General features: G+C 42.2%; 1 protein-coding gene across 6 annotated transcripts in view; it reads left to right on the top strand.

Annotated features, from left to right (window-relative positions):
- DCX (doublecortin) overlaps positions 1-25922 on the top strand; it is a 79626-nt gene that overhangs the window by 7295 nt on the left and 46409 nt on the right. For all 6 annotated transcript variants that reach the window (XM_035541569.2, XM_035541570.2, XM_035541568.2 and 3 more), the window contains exon 3: positions 5161-5501. In XM_035541569.2, coding sequence (XP_035397462.1) covers positions 5161-5501 — 341 coding nt within the window. The remainder of the gene's footprint in view (positions 1-5160; positions 5502-25922) is intronic.

The following is a 25922-nucleotide window of genomic DNA, read 5'->3' as shown; positions in this document are numbered from 1 at the left end:
CTGTACAGTGCCTGGTGTGCGCTGGGAGTGCGGGGTTTGTAGGAAGCATATCGATGTCCCCACCCAATGTGTGTGTGTTGCAGTTTGCATGGAAAGCTGAAGCTCGTGTAATCCAATATTGAAGCCTTGGTAACTTGTGGGATTGTTTTCTATGGCTGTTTTCCTAAGAGCTTGGCTAATTACATCCCTTATAACAAAACACCTTCTTGTGGTTCTATTTCCTTGCTCATCCTGGCCATCACACTAGGACTGGTATGGTCCCTGCAGGTAACCTGACATGAAAAATTCTTTATGGGCATCACGTGGTTGTGAAGGCAATTTGGTAATCATACTTTTTTTTTTTTTTTTTTTTTTCAAGAGAACAAAAGGTGCTTCTCTCATGGGAGAGCTCCCTGTGGAACAGCCAGAGGAAGGAAGCTCTTCCACGGTTCATTTTGCTATGGTGGAGTAGGTCTTGAAGCAGAGGAAGATAATTTTTAATGCATAAAGTAGCAAGAAGTTCATGCATTTGATTTTAAAGGCCTGCTTTAACACAATATATAGTGAACTCTGCAAGGCATGCAGTCCATTAAATTCCTACTGGAGTAATGGTAAATCCCATGAAACACGAAAGCTGGGCACAGTAGCACAGTCTAAACTTTGAGGCAGTAGAGCTAACAACCAAAATAATTGACTGCAGCCCACAGAGACAGTTTTTGGAATAACTGTTAGCAGTTACACTTTCAAAATGGCCTCAATCCAGCTTTTCCAATTTTTCTCCACTTCTGCACGTAGTTCATTACACTTGAAAACTTGCTGGTGCATGCAAAACTTGCTGGTGCATGCTGAGAAAGGATAACTTTTTTGAAAGCACAGCCTGTCGTATTTAGTATTGTCAAAAAGAGCTGCTTTAAGAGGGTTGAAGGCTTAGCACTCATCTTGAGCTTAGAATCTCACTAAGAAACCTTCTCTAAGGCAAACCTTATCTATGCTGAGATCATCCCTTCTGTAGGAGCTGAATAATCGCCTTGTGCTTCTATCAAGTTGGTAGCACAGTAACATGTAATGCATTTGTAGCCAGAACAGTTGTGTGATACCAGCCAAGGCTTCAAATAGCAAATGTGCTGATTATGACCTAAGGTCAAAGCTCTGCTTGCAGTCCATCTATTGCTTAGGGCAGGACAGAAGGAACAAATAAATGCCTTGGCTGGTTTGGTGGCACAACAGAAACAGTGACACCTCTGGAGTACGCTGCCGTGTTGCCAAGTGCACGTCATCCTGCAGGGCTTTGGCTTCGCAGAAAGGGCATCTTGCACTGACCTGGCACTGCACGAGAAAGCTGCTGTCCTTATCACCACTGGTGTCATGCCTGCAGTGCAGTATTCAGCAGCAGTTTGGGTGTTGTCAGGGATGCTTCTTGCTTTTACTGAAGCCTCCTAGCTCTCATACGAGTCTCTCTCTTTGGGGCTGCTGCTCAGGGTTCTGTTGGAAGCAGTGAAATGGCTGTTCATCATACCTTCTCATGGCTTCTAGCTGTGTTTCTGCACATGTACACAGCTGCTTGCTGTCTAAAGACGTGTTCCTGAAAATATTTGTGCACAGATTTTTATATTCAGGGCTGGCGAGCAATGTACTTCTTGGAGCCATTTCTTTTGCTCGTCTGAATCTCATATCTGCTTCTTCCCCTTTCTTTGTTATGCTGTGCACTTCTACAGCCATGCTGTGCTTATCAGGTACGTTTCTGATGGAGCTGTACACCTTGAGTTCTCACTGTAGGTGTAGCACAGATGGGTATAGCAAAGAAACTGCTCCTCTCTGATCGAAATATCCCCCATGAGATTTCTCTCCTTAGAGATCCTCTGGCCACAACATGTGTTCAAAGCTGGAAAGTTCTTGTGACTTCAGACCATTTTTGTTTGATCCTGCTACTACCTTCTGGTAAAATTTGTGTAAAACTCAGCTGTAGGAAGTAAAATAGCAAATGTTCCAGGTTGGCAAATGGTAAAAGTCTTACTGAGGGACTTCAGTTAGGTGGTTATTATTTGAGAGCCATAAACTGGGTTTGGAAAGACGTAAATTGTAGTTATCTTTAAATGAAATTAATGCTTCAGGTTACATCTGTAGGTCAGGGGAAGAAGGAAATGCCTCTTCCCTGGAGCTATACTGCTATAACTGGAAATGATGCTGAGAAGAACTGCTATTCTGAAGGTTAGAGCCACGTCACTCCAAGCAAATTTTGGGCCGGTTTTAGAATTCAATAAAATATCCGCTAGGGGTTGGTTACATGAAACAAAGTGAAAAAGAGCTAATTGGATTTTCCACTTGTGACTGTGAGTGTAATCTGAAAGTGTGTATACAACTACCTAATACTGCATTTGTGGAAACAAAGTCTAGGAGAGGAGTATTGTCTTATGCCATTATTGCCCTCAGTGTGTGCTGTTCTAAATACACTGGACAGCTAGCTCTACTAAACAGACCAATAATCTCTTTCGCTGAATATAAAATGTTGAACTTATTCATAGAAAATATACTTTAAGACCTCATGGTTTTATAGAACACAGCACAAATACATACATTTTTCGTTGTTGTAACCCAAAGTATGTAAACAGCTTATGGTCAAGCCTGGCAGCCCTTCAGTAGCAGGTAGTGCTACTTCTACTTTTCAGGTAGGGAAGCAGAGGCACAGGTCAGGAGCTTCCACAGGGATGCCTGGGGCAGAGGTAAGAGTAGTACTCAAGTCACTTATTCCTAGTATTGCATTTAAACACAGGAATCCCTTTTCTCAAAGCAGCATGTTACTGTTCCATTGAGCATGCTTCCAAAACCGCCTCTGCCTGGGAGTTATTGGCTCAGGGAGGCTCAGGTTCTTAGAGTTAATTCCCCAATTTGAGCATCCCAAACTCTTTGCTGTGCTTCACACTTGGTTATGAAACAAGAGAAGCACGGGCCCCCTCCGCACCAGATGTTGCTTGGCTGAAGCAGATAGATAAACCACAGCTTATCACTTATTAATGAGAAAGATTTATCAAATTGAGTGCTTTTGAAAAAAACAATCTATTTCCAGTGAGAATTCCTTACAATGTATGGAACACTTTGGGGTATCTGTGCTTCTGTTGCGTCCAATTTGAGAAATGTGAGACACTAAGGAGCTTCAGCTATGGGAACTTCATAGTTTGAGTTTTTTTTCTGACAGCATGCATGCCCCAAATATAGATTGGTATTCTTTGGTCAGGCCACCGGAGCCTCCTGATGGGGTTATGTTAGTGTGGGGTACACGAGTTGAAAAAATGCCCAATAGTGTTCATCATGAAGCCAGCTTTCTGCATTCTGTATTTCTGTTGTATTTCTGTTCTTCCTTCAGAAGGGAAAACAATACCTCCTTCTTGGTGATAAATGATTTCGGTCACTACACGGCTGCAGAGACAGAAGAGCTGCTGGTGGTGGCGTAATCACTGCGAGCACTCACCACTTTCTGGCAAACAGGATATGAAGTCAGGGGAAAAAAAAAAAAAAAAAAAAAACTAACAATCATTCCGCATAGTTTCAATGGCTGCTAGTGAAATCAAACAGAGCAGTAGGAAGGACATAAGTACTATGTATCCCTTTGTTTTAAGCCTATTAAAAGGCTTCTATGGCATTATATCTGTTAGTGGTCTTTCCATGTAGTCTTTGAAGGGATCATAGGAGTATGTCCATCAAAAATGCGATTTAGTCAGCTGAAGAATACTACATGAACACTGTGTACCAGGTATGTGTTACATGCCTGGACCATAATTTTTTTTGTGGAAATTGGTGGGCTCTTTGGAAATACATATTTATACCCTGGCTGATTAGACGTCAGATCCTGTCCTAGAAGATCCCCTAGTAGAAAGCAAGGTTCAGGTGCTGGGCAGACTTTTCAAAGTTATCCAGGCCACAGAGTTTGCAGTAGGTAACTGATAAGGAAATGCAGCTAGTCTGTATTTGCAGAAGGATTTTTTTCTTATTCAAAATAGTTAAATCTATATTTTGATTTAAAAGCTATCACATTGTTTAAAGAACTTCGTTCTGTAAGATCAGTCCAATAAAGTACCAAAAGAAACTCCCTAAGATCCTACAGGTACCCATGTTATGCCTTCAGTTCCTATTAAAATTTTATCTAATGGTGAGACAAAGGACAAAAGCTTCTTCCTCTAGCAATGACTGTTGGTTTTTTTTTAGTGCATCCTCAAATGCTCAGCAGCCTGAGTCATTTCAGACTAGACAGCTACATTCTCTTAGGGAGACCGTTTTTACAGTCTCATTCTAGTAATAAGTCCTCTAGGATCCATCAGATTTGCAGGCCCCAAAGAAGATCCTACAAATCCTTCTTTAAGGTGATCTTAAAACCTTAGGTAGATAGGATCCTATAAATTACAGACAAAGCTTGAAACTAATTTTGGATGGGATATATATATATATTTTGTGAATTACTAATACGACTGTGCAACATTTAACCCTTCTCTAGTATGTCTAAATTTGGATTGAGTATATTTTTGGTTGGTACCAGCCATTTTAAAGCAAGCAGTGGTATTTGGTGTCGTATTCTATCTCAGCTGCCAGTAGGTCTGACTTCTAATAGACCACTGACACTACAGCGAAGCATATTTGTTCTGCCTGCTAGCTTTATCAAAGCTGCTTTTGGTAGAGATTATTCAGTACTGGATTTTCATCATTCTTCAGCCTTGACAAAAGAGGTACCTTGTGGATGGATGTTGATACCATCTTGGCAAGGGGTGACAGACTAGTAGTAGCTAGGTCTGTAAAGATGGAGAGGGAGCTGGCAGATTTACAAAATAATTTAGGTGATCAAATGAATTGGGTGGTTAGGAGCTTTTAGACAGCTTAGTTGCATCTTCAGGTACCTAATAACTTTACAATTCTCAATCTTGTTTAACCCCTGGTTCACATGACTGAGTGATGGTGTGTATTTGCTGATGCAAGTTGTGTGACTTGCTTACTTTCAGGAAATGCTAGATTATGTTTCAAATAAGCATAAACATTATAAAATTGACTTTTAATAACAAGCTGACATGGAAGTTCTAATGAAAAGAATGAGTAATGTTTTGCATGGTTAATGGGAGAAAGATGTATAGTTTCTGTTTCTCGGGAGTCTAATGGTAAGAACTGTAGAATTAGACCAGTGTTTATTTCTTTCAAAAGGTGAAAGTTATGTCTGCTCATCCGACAACTTCTTCAAGAAGGTGGAATACACCAAGAATGTCAATCCTAACTGGTCCGTCAATGTGAAGACATCTGCCAACCAGAAAGCACCTCAGTCTCTGGCCAGCAGCAACAGCGCCCAGGCAAAGGAGAACAAAGATTTTGTGCGGCCCAAGCTGGTAACCATCATCCGTAGCGGGGTGAAGCCCCGGAAAGCAGTCCGTGTTCTCTTGAACAAGAAGACTGCCCATTCGTTTGAGCAAGTTCTCACTGATATCACTGAAGCTATCAAGCTGGAGACAGGAGTGGTCAAAAAGCTGTATACTTTGGACGGGAAACAGGTAGGAGATTTTACAGATGTTGCCTTTTTATTTTCCTATTATCTTGACACTTTGCTGACTAAGAGCAATTTTTGAAGCCTAAAATTAACCTGAGATGATCACTGCCGTCTGTTCGCTTAAAATTCAGACTTCCCATGCCAGTGGTTAAGTTGCTAAATTTTCACTGATATTAATATCAAGTAAAGAATGCAGCCAACCGTCTGAATGAAACAGATGCTTCGTCCTGCGCGCCAGTGTGCAGTGCATGTCTTCCAGACTAGCTAAATAAATAACATGGGGAGTTCGGCTCACAGCCACCAGTTGATTTAGCTCTGAAGTAATTGCAAGAGCTCTCAAGCTTTGGATTCACTAAGTGAATGTGTTGCTTGACTTGCTTTGGCCTTGCTAAGATGAAGCAGTTGATCCACGCATGCTCTTTTGGCTAGCTCAGTAATTAGCAGGAAAAGTATGGAACTGTGTTGCATTTTCTTGACTAAATGTATAAAGAGATAACATGCAGAAAGGGATTTGGGTCAAAAATATTTAGTGGGTCATCATAATGTGCTTCATGTCTACATTTTCTGGGAACTGAATGACACATCTGTCTCTTATTAGCAGCTATACAGCAATAAGACATTTCGTATTACCGTATCTATGAGAACACTTAAAGGAATGTGGAGGATAACTCTGAGGACTGGGAAGAGCTAGATTCTTTTTCAAGGAAAATTCTGAGCTTAATTTAATAGTTCTGTGTCTTCTGTAACTGAGGGATAATCTTATTTTTGCATCTGTTTTTCTTGCTCCATCTCTTGTGTTGGGGTAGGACACTGGCTATTCTAGGGTTTGCCACTGTTGCTTTAAATTAACTCTTGCTCCTATCTTTGGAAAAAAATATTCAAATACCTTGCCAACACTAGGCAGTGTGTTCAAACATGTAGCCTTTACAAATGAAAATGTTCGTCCTTCTAGCACCAAACGTTTGTTCATGAGGTGTCCTAGTCCAGGCGCAGTGTTTGGGAGCTTGAATGTAGCATGTCATTCTAGCCTGTCAGATATTCAGCACTTTTTTTTCATAAGTTGTATAGCTTATACAGGGGTGGGTGACTTTCCAGCTAAGCTGACCGTAAGTATGGCAGTGTGTTGTAAGTAAGCAGTGATACAGGGAGCGATGTATTGGGAACCCTGAAAGTGGCTGGGGGAAGAGGGAGGGGAGGGACAAGTGATCCTTCCTCATTGAGGAAAATGATACGTGGGCACAAGACCATGCATCTTGAATCACAGCAGCTTAAAAAAGAACTTAATGGATGGATCTGACCTGAAAGCAGTTGCCTCCTCCTGCTGACAGAGTACTGTTGCACTGACAGTTGTGGATCAAGATCTTAATCTGAACCACTAAATGGCTTCAGTTGTTTGAAATAGCCAACATTTTGGAGGTGAGGTGCTGCTTTGGACAGAGCGTGGAAATAGGAATGCCTCATGAATTTGTCAAACCATTCTGTTCTCCTCCTTTAAACTATTTGCAGGAGTAAGAATAGTTTTTCTCTCCAGCACTGTGAGTAAGACTGAATCAGATGATAAGTTGGACTACACCTATGGCCTGTTGGCTGGACCAGCCTGTGGAATTGTGCTAATTCCTAAGCAGAAATTTGGGAAATGCTGCTTGTTCTTAAGTTGCAGATTGCCTAGAAAATGCTGCTGCAGGGCAGAAAGCGATCCAGTGCTCGAGTCGCTGCTTTGCACGGGGACATGGCTGAGCATGGGGCTCAAAGATCTAGGTAATTTAGCAATTCCTACTGCAAACTGTTGTCCATAGCAGCCACAGATATATGACTCTCCTTGAATCCCAAAATAGAAGGCAACCTTGCTTTCCTCATAGCAAGCTCTGATACCCATATGGGAACTGGTGCCTTGGTACTCTGTTCTCTGGGGCAATGTGAGAACTTCACAATTGCTTTTTGTTGCAGGAATCTGATTTCAGTGAGTGAAGACACCCCATTCAGCTTCTTTTACTGGCTTTAAAATTCACCATTTTATGACGTGATATTTCATTGTGTTAGAGAGCTACCACCAGCAGTTTCACTGCATGCAAATGTGCATTTAGTATTGCGGTTAATGAGAGGAATGAGATTTTGTGATTTGACAGTAATGGAATGTTTGATATTTGTGGCATCAATTATTGTTGGAGATCCCTGAGGATCAAATCTATTTACCAGTGCTTTGTTCTTATTGGAAGGTTTCCCTCAATGTTTGTATTTTAATATAAGTTCATTTGAAATCTCCCCCCCCCCCCCCCCCCCATGTGTGTTCTTAGTGTTGCAAGCTAAAGCCAGAAGCTTCTGCTGTGAGCACAGTGTTTGCTGTTAAGGTTTCCATGACATACTGCTCCATAAAGTCTGACCTTCTGATGTGATACTGAAGGTTTTTGCATGTCTGAATCTGACATTAGAAAAACAGTCTTGAATGCCTAATTCTGACAAACAGTACTTTATTTTCAGGAGAAAATATTCATACAGAACTGCAAGCCTCTCGCAGCTGAAATACTGACAAGAATCCTGACAGTCTGTCTCTTTGAGTGTCATCAGAGGCATGTTACTCCCTCTGTTGTGAAACGATAAAATTTACGAAAGGAACATACAAAGGAAAATCATCCTTCCCCACTCCATGAACTGTAACTTAATGAGGGGAGATGATTATTTATAGACATTTCCATGGTGCTCATCAGTAGAGTAATCAAGATGCTTTAGAAGTACAGACAGTAGTGGCAATGATGGAGTGGTGTGTAAATAATTACACTTCTCTGCACTGCAGACCTGCATTTGGAAATGAGAAAGCAGTTAATTGAGAGCCGGATGGGGTACATTTGAATAAATATAGCACTTAAAACAGCAGTGGGATTAGGTCATTTTAAGAAGTTTTGCTTCTTGTATCTTGGATTGTTGCCTTTTTGAATATTATTGTCCTTTTGAAATTGCCAAATTCGCATCTTGTGTTTAAGTAGCTTATTTAACTTGGTCTTGTGTGTATCTCTAATGCCTTGTGCCTAGTCTTGTCTGTACTCGAGCTCCTTCTCTTCTTGGAATATATTACCACCTCGTGACAAAAGCCCCAGAACTCAAAAGGGTTTCAAACTGTCGGTCAAAGAAGAGTCATGACAGAATCACAATAGACGCTTACCTTTTGAACTTTTTTTATATGGCCGTATAGGATATGGTATATGCCAAAGAATTTGATGCTTTAAACAGAAACTTATACAGGGGATCACATTCAGTGTTTCATTTTATGTCTACAGGTTCTGTTGTGTTGAGATATGTATAATATAATTTCTGTGTGTATGCAGGATTGAATTTGGTCTGATCTGTGGGCCATGTTGGAAAACAGTTGTATTGGCAGATTCTCTTTTTTAAACTATTAGTTATATCAGTGTCCCAAATAAGTCTGGATTCTTGGGAGCACCGGCTATTTCATAAACACATGTTGGCAGTTTCTTCCTCTTGTAGCTGAACTGAATTAGAAAACAGAATTTGAGTTTGTGGATGAAGTTGTATTCAAATATTTTGAATACAATAGTCTCAACTAGAGCTTGCAAATGCTGTGTAGATTTACTGTCCCATTTGTGCTTGAGCTTCTCACTGTGGTGTACAATAAATAAGTGTTTGTATAGAAGAGGGGAGGCTATTTCATGACTGACAGCCCATCTTCTTCTTTCTGCGTCTTGCTTTGCAGGTGGTGTTTGTCAGCATTCATTCCTGCTTTAAGAAATGAACTGTGAAAGTTAATGTTGTCTGTACATACTGAACTTCTCTTCTCCTGCCCAGTCTTGCATTCCAAAGTCTGAGACATTCAGCAAGTATACAAAGAGATGTAGCAACAAAAATCAGTTGTTTTTTTTTAAATGTGGTTGGCTGAGTGGTGATAGGTTAGAGGGACCAGGTTCCGTTCTACTTTACATTAAGATACTTTTCAGTGGTATGGAATTCCTTCTGGTTTTTCTCTAGCTGATATATTGCCATGCCTTAATTAACGAAATACTCCTTTCCATCAATTAGCATCACCAAATAAACAGAATAAGGTGCTGCTCAGGTGGGAGAGAGCTTGTAGGCTTTAGTTCCATATAGTTACAGAGGTTCTGGTTAACAAGCAGGGCAACTGAATGTCTTCTTAGTCATAACTTACAATGACCTCTTCTGGACTTCAAAATCTTCATGCACAGGGAGAAGTTAGACATGTGCTATTTATTGGTTTTTATCTAACCCAGACAAAGTGCTTCTGTTCCATCCGAGTGTTAGCTGTCTCGCTAGATGAAGTTATTTACGTTTTTATATGTCAGGGTACTTGTGACTGTGCTCCCAAAAGAATTTCTAGTCTTAATGAAATGCTCCCCTCTAGCAATCTTTGCTTTGATAAGGATTCCATGTGGCAGGTGATGAGTGGAGTTCATCTTTCTGTTTGCTAAGCAGATGCAAATGCATAGGAGGCCAGCCCACCTCTCCTGTCCAGAGGAGAAGTTGCCATTTCATTTTAGATGACTTGCATTGCAGGAAGGGCAGCAGCAGCAAAGAGGGAGAAGCAGGATTACTAAGCTCACAGTAAGTTAAAGGTTGATACTTCCAGATAACAGCTAACAAAGGAGTTGGTAAAGCAGCTTCTGGTGCTGCCCTACTAGTAAAAAGCTACTCTGGATGTATCTATGCAAGTTGCACTTGAGAAACTAGATAAACTTTGGAGTTGCTGCATTGACTTTAAGCTGGTATTTGGAAAAAAAATAGGTAAAAATCTCCTTGTTCAAGTGCCAGTGCTGGCAATGGACTCTGTTGCCATGTTAGTGTAGCTCTATTGATTATATTAACTTTTGTTAATGTGATACAGGATGAGATTTGTACCAAAAATACAAATGTTTCCAACTGCTGTCACTTGTAGTTGATGCTCAGGAAGGTGAATAACTCCATGACAGACCTACTAACATCTGCATTGCTGAAGGATCAGGTTAAAAAAAAAAAAAAAAAACCAACCTTCCCTCTAGAGAGAACCCTGCAGATAGTTAACTTATGCCCTGAGGCATGAGGTTCAGGGCTTTAAAGCAAACAAATGGGTTTGCTTTGTTTGACACATCCTGCGGTAGGATGTGGAACACCTCATCCGTCTGAGACTTCACAACTGCCCATGTGGATACTGAAAAACTGCATTGAAGCAACCCCAGAACAAAGTTTCATGCACTGCTGCAAAGCTGGGGAAGATCTAGCCCCAAAACAAATGGGAGGGAAGAATAGGAGATGGGTGCACATATATTTTGCATTCTGCCTCCTGCAAAAGGCTCTACAACAGCTGGTGCTAATGGGGAGAGGTGAGTCCTGTCTTCCTTCCCTGCTGCATAAAGCCGTAACAATGAAACTGTATCTGCTTTACATCTTTTTCTTAGTTCTTTGTTAGTGCTTCTTGTTAACTGCTGAGATTTGGCAGGCCTTTCATAAGCCTCCCATCCTGATATCAGGACAGGTGTGGCTCAGCACTAGCAGAGGAATAGCCCAGGCGCAGGATCCTTGACCATAGCCACCTCCCGCGCCAGATCATTTCAAACGAAGATTAAGTCCCTGCTTCATTCCTCCTCGTTGCATTTGCAGACTGCCCTGACTCAAGTTGTTTGTGTGAGGTGATTCCTCACTAGCAACTGTCATGGCAAGAAGGGTCAGTAATAATGCATGGGCTGAAGAACTTCTGAACCCAAACCACTTACACGGCCAGACAAGGCAGCCTGGTTCTCTATCTTTAGGGAGCTCTTAGTCTGAGCTGGAAATTCAGCATCGCCTGATTCATGCAATGACTAGACACCAACACAGACAAAACCAATTAGTCCTCAGGTATCCCTTCAGGATTCGATTATACACTACAGTGAATAAGCCAGGCTTCCATGAATGTGTATCTAAGTACTTATGATAAAATATTCAGAAGATTTTCTGAGATATTATTCAGAAACCTTCTGCTTCTTAATTTTTGTTTATATAGGTCTTTAGGCCACAGAATCTGGGATAAAAGGGCCTGGCTGGGACACTGATGTCTGCCCCAGAGTGGCCCCATCAGGCACTATTGCTGAAACCATGCTAGCCAAACTAGCTAGCTAGTGCCTTCGGTACAGTGCCAACTACAGACAGGTGGCAAATGCCCTAACCCTGTAGTACTGATGCCATGGTAACTGCTGCCATTGAGGGAATGGTGCCCTCCACCTCTAGTGAACCTGAAGAGTTACTGATTTAAACACAGGTTTATTAAATAGCTACAATTAAATAGCTGGTCAATTGGTTTGCATTGTAGTCTGTTTAAAAACAAATCAACAAAGAATGTCCTGCTTCAGGGATTTAGCAGATCACAATGTTGTAAGGATTTTGGCAAATTCCTGCTTATGTGTGTGGCTTTGGATCAGTCCTTGCCAGAGGTTCTGGGAGTAAATAATGCTTTGCCTCAGACCTGCTGTCCATGGCTGGAGCTTTCTGAGGGAGCTATTTCTGGAGTAGACAGATAAACTGTTAAATAAAGTCTTTCATTCCACACTGAGGACAGGCTGTTTGAAGTGTTGGGTTCTATGGACAGACTTCAGTCAGTTTTCCTGTCCTACTTTTTTTTTTTTTATCTGGCTCTGTTGTGTGCAGTTTGAAGGTGACACTCTCAAAAAAGGTGACACTTCTTTTTTGAGAGGCTGCGCTGTGTGCAGTCTCTGCATGCTAATTCCCGTATTTATTAAAGCAGAAGCAGTCTGATCTCAGCAGCTCAAGTCTTGACATTGTCTGCTCTCATGTGAGCATTGGTGCTGATGTGATTGCCGTTGCTGTCGTCTCCAAAAAAAAATCTCCCCAAGCCATGTGCAGAAAACAGGGAGACAGCAAAGGAGCTCGTCATCTTTAAAACTTTGGCAGATATTTTTCCATTGCTTTCCCTCAGCCTCCTGTTTTGGAAGAAGGTGTCGTGCTCCTGCTTGCCATCCAACAGGCCTCTGGCACTATTTGTTGGCGTTTTTTTGTTCTGTAAACACTGGCTAAAGCTGTGATGACTCTATTGTCCACTTAAGGCAGTGAGAATCCAAGTCCAGAAGCAGGTTTCAGTGCTGCTTGCTAAAAATTGTGGGTTTTCTAGAAATGCAAGCCTTGCTAGTAGACATGTATTGACCAAGATTCACATGAACACCTGCTACTTACATCACAGATGGCAGGCTGTCAAAATTATTGGAGGATGCAGTCAGATCTGACCTGGTGACCTAGAAGTACATGGCCCCTGTTACTGAATCCTGGTGCTATTCACACCCCGAAAGAGATATATGTTAAAAATTCAGTCCTCACCAGCATCTTTATTTTGGCAGCTCTTTCCGTCATAGAGTGACGTGTTCCCTTTTCACTCTGAATCCCAGGAGAGAAGAGGATTATTCACTGTAGTGCCGGAGGGTTTATCTAGGAATAAATGGGCTGAAAATGAGCAAGGGAAAATTAGGCTGAATATCAGGAGCTGAGACAGGTCAAGAAAGACTTCTATTTTTTTTTTTTCATTGGTAATTTGTATCATTATGTGAAGCAGAAGATTCTGGTTCCTTTTTGGTCCTCAAGTAGAAATCCCATCAGTGTGAATGGGATACCTCTGAGAGGGAGCAGGTATGCTGAATGTATTCTGAGCAAACATCTACCTCAATGCTTGGAATCCAGTAGATGTCTCATTTTGATCACAAGGTATAAACGAATGCATGTAGTCTTTCCCCTGTGTATTGGGGGAATGTCCTGTTTATTCTGGTGGGCCTGAGTCCTTAGTTCTTATGCTCCGAGTGGCATCGTGTATGGTACGTTTGCTCATGTCTCCCTACCTGCTCTAGTGCCCCAAAACAACAAATACTCCCCTGACCTTACCCAGCACGAGAGGCCTCAAGAATGTGATTAAGGTTGGTGCTGTATTCTACACCTCGTTGCAAGTTTCACCTCTTCTTGTCCGTCTGAATCCACTTGTTCCCTTCCCAGCTCTTCTTCACCTTTGATCAAAAGGCTGTTTTCACTCTATAGTAGGTAAGCTACGACAGCTCATCTTTTAGGAAGAGCTTGCACTAGCTCTGGGTAAGGCATGCAGCCAAACTGCAGGGACTGGTAAGAAATAGTGTGATAGTGCTATCATCGAGCACAACAGTATTTCCTTTCTTGTCTCTGAAACTACACACAAAACCGAACTAGTGATTTTTACTGTGTATGTAGTATGTGCGTCTTGATGGAGCCTAGGTGTTAGGAAATGAATCCATGGTGCAAAGGGCCCAGACTGAGCAGAAGAGGTTGTCTAAGGCCTCATGTGTTTGTACATACTGCAAGCGTCGTTCAAAGGTCTCTGTTTGGGGCAAGTGATAGCATTGCTTGTATGCAGAGGATAACAGCTTCCAGCCACCCTCGGGTCTGCCAGGGGTGACGAAAGATATTGGCACAGAAATGTAATAAAAGCATGTCTAAAGGAGGTTAGGAGGAAAAAAGTTGGATCCAGTCCATCCAGATTTTCAGAATTGGCTAAAGTAGGCCTGCATATGTGGAGAAGTGCAAAGACAAGCCATGAAAGCTAAGGGCTATTCCAGCTTGTGTTCAGGGCTTCTCAAGCTGTGCATCGAATTGATTAGCATACAGAGCTGGAATAACAGGCCTGCTGCTGGAAATTTGCTTAGCTCTGAATTCAGACTGAATAGGGAAAAATGAGCAAGGCTAATAACCAGAGCATTCACCGCTCAGAGCCAGGAGACACACCCTCTCCCTTGTGAACATAGGCTTTTCTGAATTAATACACATATTTCTCATTTTCTGGTTAACAGCAAACAGGGTGTGTGTGAGTGTATGCATGTGTATCTATCTGTATAAATAAATTTTAGTGCTACAGAACACAACTCTGCAGCTCAGCTTGCTGTCCAAGTAATCTAAGTTCTCGTCTTAAAGAAACCCAGGGACTGTTGTGCTCTGAAAGTGAGAACCTTGAGTCATGTTATTGTTTCTTCTTCCCTTACTCGAATAAACAAAAGGCATTTTAATGGAGTTTTTAACTGCACTGTGAAAGCATATTTCATTACTTGTACATTATGCTTTGAGATAAATGCAAATCTCATTGTTATTAACCACTTTAAATTTATCCAGGTGTCCTAAAATAAATAGGAAACATGTATGTGTTGGTTCATGATGCTTTTCTATCACTTTCTATCTTGAAAAATCCTGCACATTTTCAGTACATTTTTCAACTAGTGAGTGTAAGATGTAACCTGCTTTTCAGTAATTTTTCTCTTCTTCCCGCAGTGGAGGACCTAGTTATGAACAAAAACTAGACATGGGGAGGATGAGATAATGTGCACCGTTCATTAGAAGGATTTTTTTTCAGGGGATTTTGCTTCAGTCAGAATTGGCGTGAGGGGTCAATCCTTCCCGTCCCCAGGTCTGGGCTGTTATCTGAAGGACAATGAACACAGCGAGCTTTATTGGCTCCGCAGGAATAATTATGCAGCCAGTGGGCCTGCAGGGCAGCAGGGGAGAGCAGGACTCTGAGCTCCCTCCCTGTGCTCCCCTGGCCTCGCCATCTGCTCTGTGCTGCCTGTCTGGGGCTCGGTCCCCTGCAGCTGCCAGGGTCCCCAGCTCTGGTTCTGCTGCTGCCTTGCTGCGGACGCTGCTCCCTGGTCGTGAGGGATCAGTTCGAGCCACCACGTGAACCACCCAGCCGGGCTAACTGATACTGGGAGAGCAGCTGTCTTTTATTTGGGTTCTCTGAACAGGAAAGAGTAATTGGTTTAGGAAAGCATCTTGTGGCATGTGTGTGTTGCTGTGAAAGAAGCATTGCTTCAAGCTATTGCTACCCTTGTGCTCCAGATGTAACCTCTCAGGCCCTTCCCCAGTCCCTCGTGCTCATGATGTTGCTGAAGAGTGACTGATGGGTGTACCCATTCTCCTCTGTAGGGCTGGTGCTGAAAGTTCACTAGGAAACTCACCTTCTGTACTAGATAAATCAACTGGAATGAAAGTTAAAATGAATCATGAAATACGCAACATAATGCAGTACGAATAAACGTAAATTTGCAAGAAAAGCTTTCACTTTGTTAGTCTATTAATAGAGAATAATGGAACAGTGTCATGGGGGGAGAGAGCTGGTGGATATGTGGACTTCAAAAACTCACGAGAAAAGCACCGTCGAGAACTTATTAAGGAATGTAAAGTACTGATGTGAAGGGAAAATACTATCACAGATTGGAGACATGTTTAGGAGAAACTAGGGCAAAAATACTTTTTTTTTGGTCAGTAAAATTAAGTGTCAAGATATTAGTGTTTTTTGTCTTGAGTGATCTGGATATGGATGTTCTTGGTGAAGAAGACAAAAGAATTATTGCAATAAACCAAATTTGGAGAAAAGTGGGAGACTTACCAAGATGAACTGGCAGTATAATGGAAGATCGCAAGTGCAAAATAATGCACAGTTCTAGTAATTACTCTTATACTTGGCTTTTAAATTAAATATAATTATTCAGCAGAGAGGATTGGCCTTGATGAAACAGGCTAGTACCAACGTCTTAGCACAGATTCAGAACAAAATAACATGCTAGAACACACAGTATGCATTCAAAATTTAGAAAGGAACATTCTTTTAAATGCCCTTCCACTTTACCTCTCCACGTTTGCAAGTGACCCTCAGAAGATGGAAGCAAATAAGGAGTTCCTCCAGTGATTGCTGCCCTGCAGCCCTCTGCAGCTCTCCCATCTTCACTACGAGGTGTGGGATAGCATATAAAGGTGTTTGGAAGCTCCTTTGTTAATGCGTTATGCTTGGACTGGGATTTGGGTGAAACATGAAGTAAGTTACAAGTGGTCAGAGTGTGTACCACGGAGTGCTCGGTGCTAAATCACCTGGGCTTACATGGCTCTTCATGGCTTCTACGTTGTGGTATGTGCCTATGAATATGAAACTGGGAGTCTGCCTGTGCCTGGGGTATCAGAATGACAAGGCACCCAGTAAAGTAACTTCCTTTGGAGGTCCAAGGTGTCTAGTTATGTAAAGAGGCTGAGAGAAGCTGTAGCTCTACTGATGGGGAGTACCATCTATACTATAATACTATAGACAGAGGTGACATCACCCCACTGTGTGATGAAACATTTGAAATGGTTTTACCAAAACTGTGTCATCCTGCTCTTTACATTTGGGGCACAGAAATGGAGTTCTTGTTAAAATCTTGCTCTTAATGAGTGCTTGTCCATTCTTCAGTCAAGTGTGTCATATAGACATTATCTCAGGATTTGTAGCATCTGTCAACCACTCCCTTGATATGCCTAATTTTCACACTTTGTCTTTATATCTCCAAAATAGTATCATCGGAGTGGAGAGAAATTATGCCCTTCATCCTGCTTTCCATACAGCCTGGTATTTACAGGAGTCTGTGAAGTATTTTAATAACGGAAGCAGAAGCAAAAAATGCAGTGCAGCTATTTCAACATTTCAATAATTTTAAAGCTATTTGGGGACATATGTATCAGGCTAAGAAGCAAAAATCTGTTTGAAAACTTAAACCTGACTATCCTTCCATCGTGGAGCTCAGCTCCCCAGAAAGGCAGTAAGAGGACTAAACTTCTCTTCCTCAAATGTGCACATATCAGGAACCTTATCAACTGCTGGCAGACTGCAGGATTACATGTAAATTAAGTGTATCAAAGAGTTGAGCTAGATAGCCAACGTGAGGAGCTATGAATGTTATTCCTGCCTACTTGAAAGCCCTTCATTATGGATTAGAAACAAGAACTTACATCGCTTAATACCGTCAAAAAATTGAGGCATATTTTTGCTTCTAGTGAATTTTAATATTTGAGAGAAAATGGGATGGGGATTTTCCTTCATTTTAGACAACCCTAGTCAGAGGGTTGCAAAACGTTCATGTGTCACACTCAAAATGAAAGCCATAAGGCTGCCTGAATTTTGTGTAAGAGTCTTGATAGAGGCTGTTGGTGAGTGTTATTTTTAGTTCTCTAAAGCAACAGAGATATTTGCATCCTTGGCATTTCTTGCAGTTTTAAAATGGAACAGTTTCTGAAATGTCCGCTTCTCCTTGAATTTTTATCCACCTCATGAGCTTCTTCATAAAGTTTTTGCACCGCTGTTGGCAGCAGATAGTGATTTAGTGCCAAACAGTGCAGAATTGCTCCATTTTACACTGTTTCTTCAAAATGCTTTCTCTTCCAGAAAGCAGATTCTGGAAACAATCTCATCTGATCCTGATACTCATTGTTTGGGTTGTTTCCAGCTGCATGTGTGAAGTGTTCAGCTTAGTGTAAAATAGGCAGTAAACAAGGAAAAATAAAGTTAAGCCCAAAAGTGGATACACTGAGCTCTAATGTACAGATCTCCTAATATTTAATACGGGTGAAAACCAACCTGTATGTGTGTTTTTTTTCTAAGCATAACTCACCAAAGACTTACTTTCAAAAGCAAGAGGTAGATAATGCTACAGGAAATATTTTATATGGTGGAAGAGAGGCAGTGTGCTTCAGGTACTCAAGCAGCAGAAGTGGGTCTCAGGGCTCCTGGCACTGCTCCCGCATTGCTCCTGTTTCAGCTGCAGCGTGTGATCCAGGTTTAGGCAATTAATGTGGCATTTTCAGGTAGGTGTGATTTGCCTCATTTAAACTCATGGGGAGGCTGAAGTGAGGTTGTTAATTTGTGTTTAATGTTCAAATTTAAAAAAAAATTCATGTCCTAGATGTTTTTTGGTTTAAAAAAAAAAAAGACTCACCTGTAAGACTTAAATGATACTACAGATTGCTTGGGGGATGATATAGGCCAGGTATCTCAACCTCCTTTTTTTTTCTTTTTTAATCAAGGACTGCCCAGATTCTGCAAGAAGAATATCCACTACCTACTTCTAGCAGTTTTCTAAGAGCTAACATTGCTACAGCAATCAGTAAAGCATTGTCGACAGTTTGAATGTTCATTTATCAACCCATTTTTTTCTCCCGTTTTATTAATTCCCTGCTTGCGTGCATGGGGATTTGCCTGTTTGCTTTGCTTTCCTTGCCGTATTGTTCCAATTATCAGGCAATCTTTTTTCACTTCCACTTGCCTTATATGTAGGTTTGACTTACAACTGGGACAATAGAGCCGTTTTGGCAGAGGTACTGTGGACCACCTTGTGCTGGTTTTTGGATCACCAGCTAAGACTGATGAAGAATACTAAGTCTCAATAGCATCATAACAGACTCGATCTCTCATCTTTTCATTGTGTCCTGATATCGTGTATGGGATACAGTACTCCAAGGGTCTGGCTTCTAACACAAAACAAGTGTCCGGGTTCTGCCCCCTCAGCGGGTGAGTCCCATTGATGGTGATCTCCTTTTTTTATCTGGTGCTGTATTTAGGCCAGGAGACAAAGCAGAGATTGATTCAGTCCCAACCTTTATCCCCTTCACATGTGCTTCCTTTCCATAAGTCATGCTCTCACTTCTTTTTTGTCGTCTGGCAGCTGCAAGGGCTGGTTGCTTGGTGATGCTCTCAGCAGCACAAAGAGCTCTCAGCTGGGAGGCCAGGTCTGCTGGCCACAAACAGCTGGGATAATTTTATTTGTCTTTCTCTTGTTCCTGTTAATCGCAGGGAGCTGAATCAAAGTCAACTTGTAATAGAAATGGGAGAACCATCAAATGCTATTTATGGCTTCTTTAACATCCACCTTTTCTCCCTGAGTCAGAGAAGTGGCAGTGTGTGCCAGAAATGGCCTGTTATTGCACAAATGGAGGAGTAAAACTGAAAGGCATGATTTCCAATTCCGCTTCAAATGGGATTTTACCAGACCCCATACAAAAGCAAGATGTCAGACTGGGTTTTGGATTTATGAATCGTTGTTCCTTAATTTGATGTGTGACTGGCTGTTCACTCTTTATAATAATTGTATGCTGTGTGGGTCACATCTATGAAATAGCTGCTAATGACTTTCTTCTACCTCAGAAGGATACACCACTCAGACTTCATGCAAGAGAAAAACAATGAATAACTTCCAGAGTTGAGTGTGTTGTGATTTAATGATCTGGGCAAAGGCGTTCGTTTTATGAACTCTGGTTTCTTATTACTGCTCCTATGTAGGCTATGGCATCCCGAGTTAATAAGAAATATGATCGTCTCTAAAGAAATTTTGAGGGGGTTGATTTCCACTTAGGCCCAAACTTGGTGTACCTGGCTGCAAGAAGGTACAGAGGGAGAGGTGACGGGACATGAGTGCTGCTCGGCTCGCATTCGGGTCTCGGTTGGGTCTCGGCCGAGCACGCCAGCTTAGATGTATCAAAGCTCTTAAGCATATGAAGAGCTTCCTGCAGGCTGGCTTGTGCAGAGGTGCTCGCAGGGTTTAAGAAGCTGTGTTCACCACTTCAAGGGGAAAAGCAAGGAAACTGGCCATGGCTGAAGCTGGTCTCTCCTTACTTCTGCTGTTATAGTTAAAAATGACCACTGAACGTATTCCTAAATTACTGAATCTGTAAGCTCTGCTTTTGCAGGACTTTTTTCTTATTTCAGGTATAAATCGTAATAAGATGATTCCAATCAGGTGTTAATTTTATGCTTTTGGGTAATTTAATTATGCAAATTGCTATACAATACAATAGCTAAACAAGTAAACACACTGAATATTTATGTTTGGCTGATGAAACATACTGAAGTGGATAAACAAGAATATAATATATTACATACGCTAAAGGATCTGCTGTTAAACTCAAAAGAGCAGAAAGCGCTACAGGTTCATGCTTTTTCTTCCCTGATGAAAAGCCCTGAGGTTCAAAGAAATAAAACTATCTTCTGAGAGTTTGGGCTGCTCTGTTCCTAGGGCTAAGTGAAGGAAGATTGAGGAATGGGAACTGAAGTGGAAATGTACCTGCTTACCACTGCTAAATTTAGCATGCAGAATTGTCGAGGGAAAAGACTAAGTTTGTGGTGCAGTCTTCTGATCCGATCATGGAAAGGAGGGCTCTGAATTTCAGTTCTTCATCTTCGTGAGTTGTAATAGTAGGTGTTACAGCAGACACTCTGGGTTGCTTTGGTCCATTTTTTTCTTATGTCCACATGCCTGCACAGCTTTAGCTTTCATGGTCTTACTACATAAACCATTCAGTGAAGAGCAACTCAGATGGTATTTTTTTGTTAAAAAAACATGTGTTTGAGCTATAGTCTCTCTCTCTCTCTCTCTTTTTTTTTTTTCTTTTTTCCTTCCCATTTGAAATTATCTCATCTCTCTAATCCAGGTACTTGTGCCATAGTTTTCATCCCTGAGCTGCTGCTTCACAGATTTTTTTTTGATGTGTAGTAATTCCTTGTCTTTCATCAATTCCAAATCTAACAGTTTTTCTTGTCTCCTACCTTCTCATTTCCTACTACAGATGTAAATGTATGGAGACAATAATAAGGACAATCCTATAGCTCATTCTTTAGTGTTTAGAGTGATCACTGGAGGGATCAGGGACTTTGCCTCCCCACGCAGCACCATGCAAAAAGACGGAAGTGTATTATTTGTGAAGGAGCAGCTTTCCCCCTCCTCTGAAACATCAGCTATTAGCCCCCGCAGAGGCTGTGCGTCAGCCTGTGTACACCAATGAACTGATCCTCTGTGTCAAATCCTTATGTAAATGCAGCAGCCTAATCCTCTTGCCCTAATAGGAATTTCACACCTTAATCCTCACTATGAACAGGGGCAAAGGCATTCCTACTAGGCAGTTTGATGCATCCTATTTTGAGAAAAATCAGTGTATATGGGTTGGTGGAAATAGGGGAACTGTAGTCCCCTGTTTGTGTGGAAGACTGAAGCATGTCATTCTAATAGAAGCAAGGGGATTATGTTCCTAAATTGTCAGTGGATTTCAGGGGATTTGCTACACCAAATGACACCATTAGCCTCCCAAGTCCTTCATTTTGCCCCTGGCCCTGACTGACTCTTCCTGCTTTAGCTGGAAATGCTCCCTGGGTGATAGAGTTGACTCTACAGGTGTGGGAGGAAAAGAATTCTCTCCTGACCCCTGCAGCCATCCAGGTTATGCCTTGCAGCTTGGCACTGCTCGTTGTGTGCTGGGCTTGCACTGCTCGAGTTGAAAGAAGTGTCAATCAGTGCGTGCGGTGTCATTCTGAATAAACCCCTGGTTTATGTTGTTATGTAACCTCAGAGAAGTCAGAAGTCTGAGAAGGCTGAATTGTAGCAGTAGCACACAGGGAGCCTAGGCAGTGCCTTGAACTCAGCTTTATCTATCTAGATGTGTATTAATCTCTCAGGTATGGATACTTATTTCTTAACCAGCTGCAGGGCCTCATCTAAAGCTCACTGAAGTTTCCAGAAGAATTTCACGGGCCCTGAAGACCACTTCAGCATGATGGTCCAATGTATTCAGGGCATTCTGTGACAGATGGGATGACCAGCCCTGTTCCTGAATTGCCACCTCGGAAAAGAAGGGTGCAACAGCATTCTTCATGCCACAGCTGAGAAGTAATTGCTTTACACAGAGAGCATCAGACTCACACAGACCACGTTTGTACCTCTTATGCTCCTGGTTACAAAGATAATGATGGGTGCAAATCAGGCAACTGGATGTGCTGTTATTCAGCATCGGTCCCCCAACCTGTTTGCTAGATGCCTCTGCTGCACGCACAGACAGGGTGGGTCTTGATCAGCTGTGGATCAGCCACTAACACGGAACACAATGTGTGCACAGCTTTACAAGCAACTGTGGTGTGCTGGCCATTTGGAAGAAATGTGTGTACATGTGTCCTGTTATTTCCACTGCCAAAGTTTTTCCAAACCAGCCTTTTGTTTTAGTTTATTTCTCGCTGCAGAAGCTTTTCATTCCTTGTCCCGTTCTCTTGTTGCAGTTCCAGTCTCTCTTGGCTGCTCTTTGTTTGCCCTGCTGTTACTAGACACTGCAGTTTGGACTTGCCTCTCACTGGTGCACGAACGAAGCTCTTCAACAGTCAGGCCTTTATATCTATTCTTTGCAGAGTTCATTCTACTAGTGCCACCCTTTGAGCATTTGCATCCAAAATGCCAGTGCACTGAGTCAAATCTACCACTGCACAAGAGAGCCTGAATGAACTAAGCTTTGATTTTTCCCAGGCCAGCTGGCTGTGGAAAGTTTTGTTCTTTGCAACTCTAAAAACTTGTGTTGTTTTAAATCAAATATGACTGTAGCTCACTTAGGCATTTGTGGCTTTTCCTTAGGAATGATATCACTGTCCCAGCTAGATCCTGTGGAGCAAGGACTGGAAAATCCACTTTATGACAAACTATAATTTAAGAGTCAGCAATGTCTCATATAGCAAGAAATGCAGTTTTGGAGGTAACTGTTACCCAGTTATTTAAATGCTTCTGTCATTTAGAATAAACCCATCTGTAACAACAAAGGTCATAATATCCCCAAGAGCTGTATTTTTTTCTCTCTCATCCCTGCATGTAGCTAAAGTGACCTGTGTGCATTCAGCCCCATGGAAGCGCCATTCCTTCATGCAGGTGTCCCTGTCCTGGCTGGGTTCACTCTGTGACACTGAGGAACCCCTGAGAAATCTAGAGGAAGCTGTGACAGTTATTAAGTGTCTGTGTGGATCTCCTGCAAATGCAGACTTTTCTGGGCTTTTCTAATGTTTTTGATAATTGCATGTCATTTTTGCAGCCTGACTAAAGCAATTTTGATACTTCCTGTTTTGATGTCCTGTGCCAGCATTTTTTTTGTACTAAAGAGTACCAAAGGTGCCTAAACTGATTGTGTTTGTCTTTACCACATACCTCAGCCAAAGAGCTTAAAAGAATGTATTATGAAAGTTATAAGGAAGGACAAAGTATCTCATTGCAAGTCAAGCCAGAAATGACAAAATCCAGAAATTTCTTCCAGCCTCACTGAATCATATCTTGAACGGAGCTTCAGTACCTACGTCCAACCTGCATCTTAAGCTAGTACAAGGAAGAATTGAAAAGGGAGGAGAAATGTTCACTCTCTCCAGGCCTTTCCAGTTCTGATTCCTCACAGAGCACTTCACTGATATTGTCCTGTGTTGCTTTGTGCTATTTATCTCAGCTACTTCTACTTGTTCTCACATAAAAATAGTATCTCTTGTTGATTGTGGAAAAAGTATATGACTACAGTGACTTCCCAACATTGTACCAGATTTAAAATGGTAGCTGCAAGATAGAAACCATCCTATAGAGCCTGTAAGCTTAGGGAGAAGAGAGCCTATGAAGACTGGGAGCATCCCTGTTTCTGCAGGTGTGACAGCCACACCGTTCACAAGCGCAGGGTTTAAACTCAGCCACAGGCCAGGCTTTTTTAACAAACTCACTTAACAAATGGCTAGTTTGTACAGCCAGGCTAAGGCTTCCTACCTTGCCTGTAAAATGAAGAGTTACACCAGCTGCAAGTACAAGGGGCTGGTGAGCCAGGTTCCCAGCGCATGCCCATTGACTTCGCTCAACACAAGGCACTCCCAGGCACCATCATCACAGGGGGGTCAGCTGGCGTGTGCATCAGCAGCAGCTCCCAAGGGCATCACGCCTGAAGCAGGTGCCCTGCTGCTGGGATCCCAGGGGCAGCAGAGGTTCAAATAGCCACTGCCACACTATTTTGTAGGGCCCAGAGCGCATCTCTTCTCATGCCTGCCAGATGGTGCAGAGGGGTCTTTGCCTTTCCCTCTCTGCTCTGTCTCATCTGCTCCAGCTGCTAACTGCAGATCTGGGAGGGGGCTCGATTTCCCTGGTCCTTGCACATCAGTGAAGTTGATGTCAGGTCACACTGGGCTCTGACTGGTGTCCTTTGGGCATCACACCTCAATATTTGAACACCTCCCTGACACAGTTAGCTATTTGTGTGCTGCTATCGGGTCTAGTCTCAATGTGAGACACAGGAGGCTCTATCCTCAGCTACCTCTGTTTGCAAAGGCAAGGTGTGATACTCTAGGTTTTTATCCCCTCCACTCCTTTTAGCTGGATATTTGGGAGGAAGATGCTAAATTCTCAATGGAGAGCTGTAAAAGAATTACTTGTGGCTGGCACCCGTGTAATTCTCCCTGAGCTAGCACAGTGGTAGAGATGCTATTTCAGACACCACTCGAAGCAAACATCTTCCCAAAGCACAATGTGTGTGGGTCTTGAACTTGCAGAAATCCATTAATGGGGCTGGCATGGGAGTTGCCTGGCTGTCACATGCTGGGCTGTGTTTGCAAGAATCCTGTTGGAAAAATAGATCCTTCTTGACAATAGAGCATCCTCAAAGCACCATTTTAAGATGTTGTAAATGGGAAGGTCTGAGGTGCTATTTGCAGAGCAAGAACTGATATAAGTCTGGAAAGCTCTATTAAAAGCAGCGCAGATTTATTGATTTATACTAGCTGATAATCTGTTCCTAAAGCTGCTTTTTAAACCAAAGTAATGTATTTATAATTGCTTGTCCTCGTCCTTCCTCACACTGTTATTTCTGTCACTTGCTTAAGTGCTGACAATTTAAAAAGGCATTAGGAAGGGGAGTGTTTGGTGGATTTTGAACATGATACCATTAAAAGGAGCATTGTTCTACCAGTCTCAGCAATTACCCAATTTCCTCTTCAGGGCAAATCTGTCATTTTATCCACATAGGCACCAGATTACCACCTTGTGAAACGGTATTACTATTTTCTCCCAGACCAATTACAGCCAGCATCCGAGGCTGCCCTGGGCAGCAGGTTAGGTGTTTGTCATTTCTCAATTTCTCAGAGGAAAAATAAATATGCAGAGGGAAAATCTTTCCTGACTATTCTGACCTGAAGAGGTCAGAATAGTTTTTAAGTAACTGCATCCTTGTAGCACACTTTTACCAGCAGTATGCAGCTCCATGCAGCCAGCCTGCCTAGCGCTGACCGTTCAGCATCTCTGCTGATACGTTACTCACACATCCTCCTCAGCAGCCTGCCAGAAGCAGCAGCAATGATGTAACTGAGCTCCCAGCAAATCCTTTGTTTAAGCAGTTGCTTCTGCTCAGTGGAAAAGCTGAGCCGCTTGGGCTGTGGCAAACAAGCTGTGTTTAACAGGAAAGAAAGGGCCTCCAAGAAATAACTTATCCTGTTTGCTGTAGAAGAAAAATTTTCCTCAGAGGTGCTTTCCTAATTATGTTGCTTTTGTTCTGTTTGCACGTCTGGGATGGACTGTTAGCCATCCACGATCCTGCTGTTGAAAGCTTTCCTTAGCTCAGGATACAGCCCCTTTTCCTCTGCTCCATCAGCAGGAGGGTAAGAGAATTAGCTTTAAAGATTTGATTTTGGCTCAGTAATTTACAGGGCATTTACAGAGATGTAGTACACAGAGCAGAGCAGGGAGGCAATGCTGAAGTGTCCCTACCTCATCAGGGAATCTGGTATGCAGAACTGGACTTTATCAGTCCAACCATCTGTCCGTTTACATGGCAGGAGACAAAATAGATTTCTGAAGATGAAGAAATTCCAGAT

Source organism: Cygnus atratus, chromosome 13 (assembly GCF_013377495.2).
Source record: "Cygnus atratus isolate AKBS03 ecotype Queensland, Australia chromosome 13, CAtr_DNAZoo_HiC_assembly, whole genome shotgun sequence".
Lineage (NCBI taxonomy): Eukaryota > Metazoa > Chordata > Aves > Anseriformes > Anatidae > Cygnus > Cygnus atratus.
This window is presented reverse-complemented; position numbering and strand designations above follow the sequence as displayed.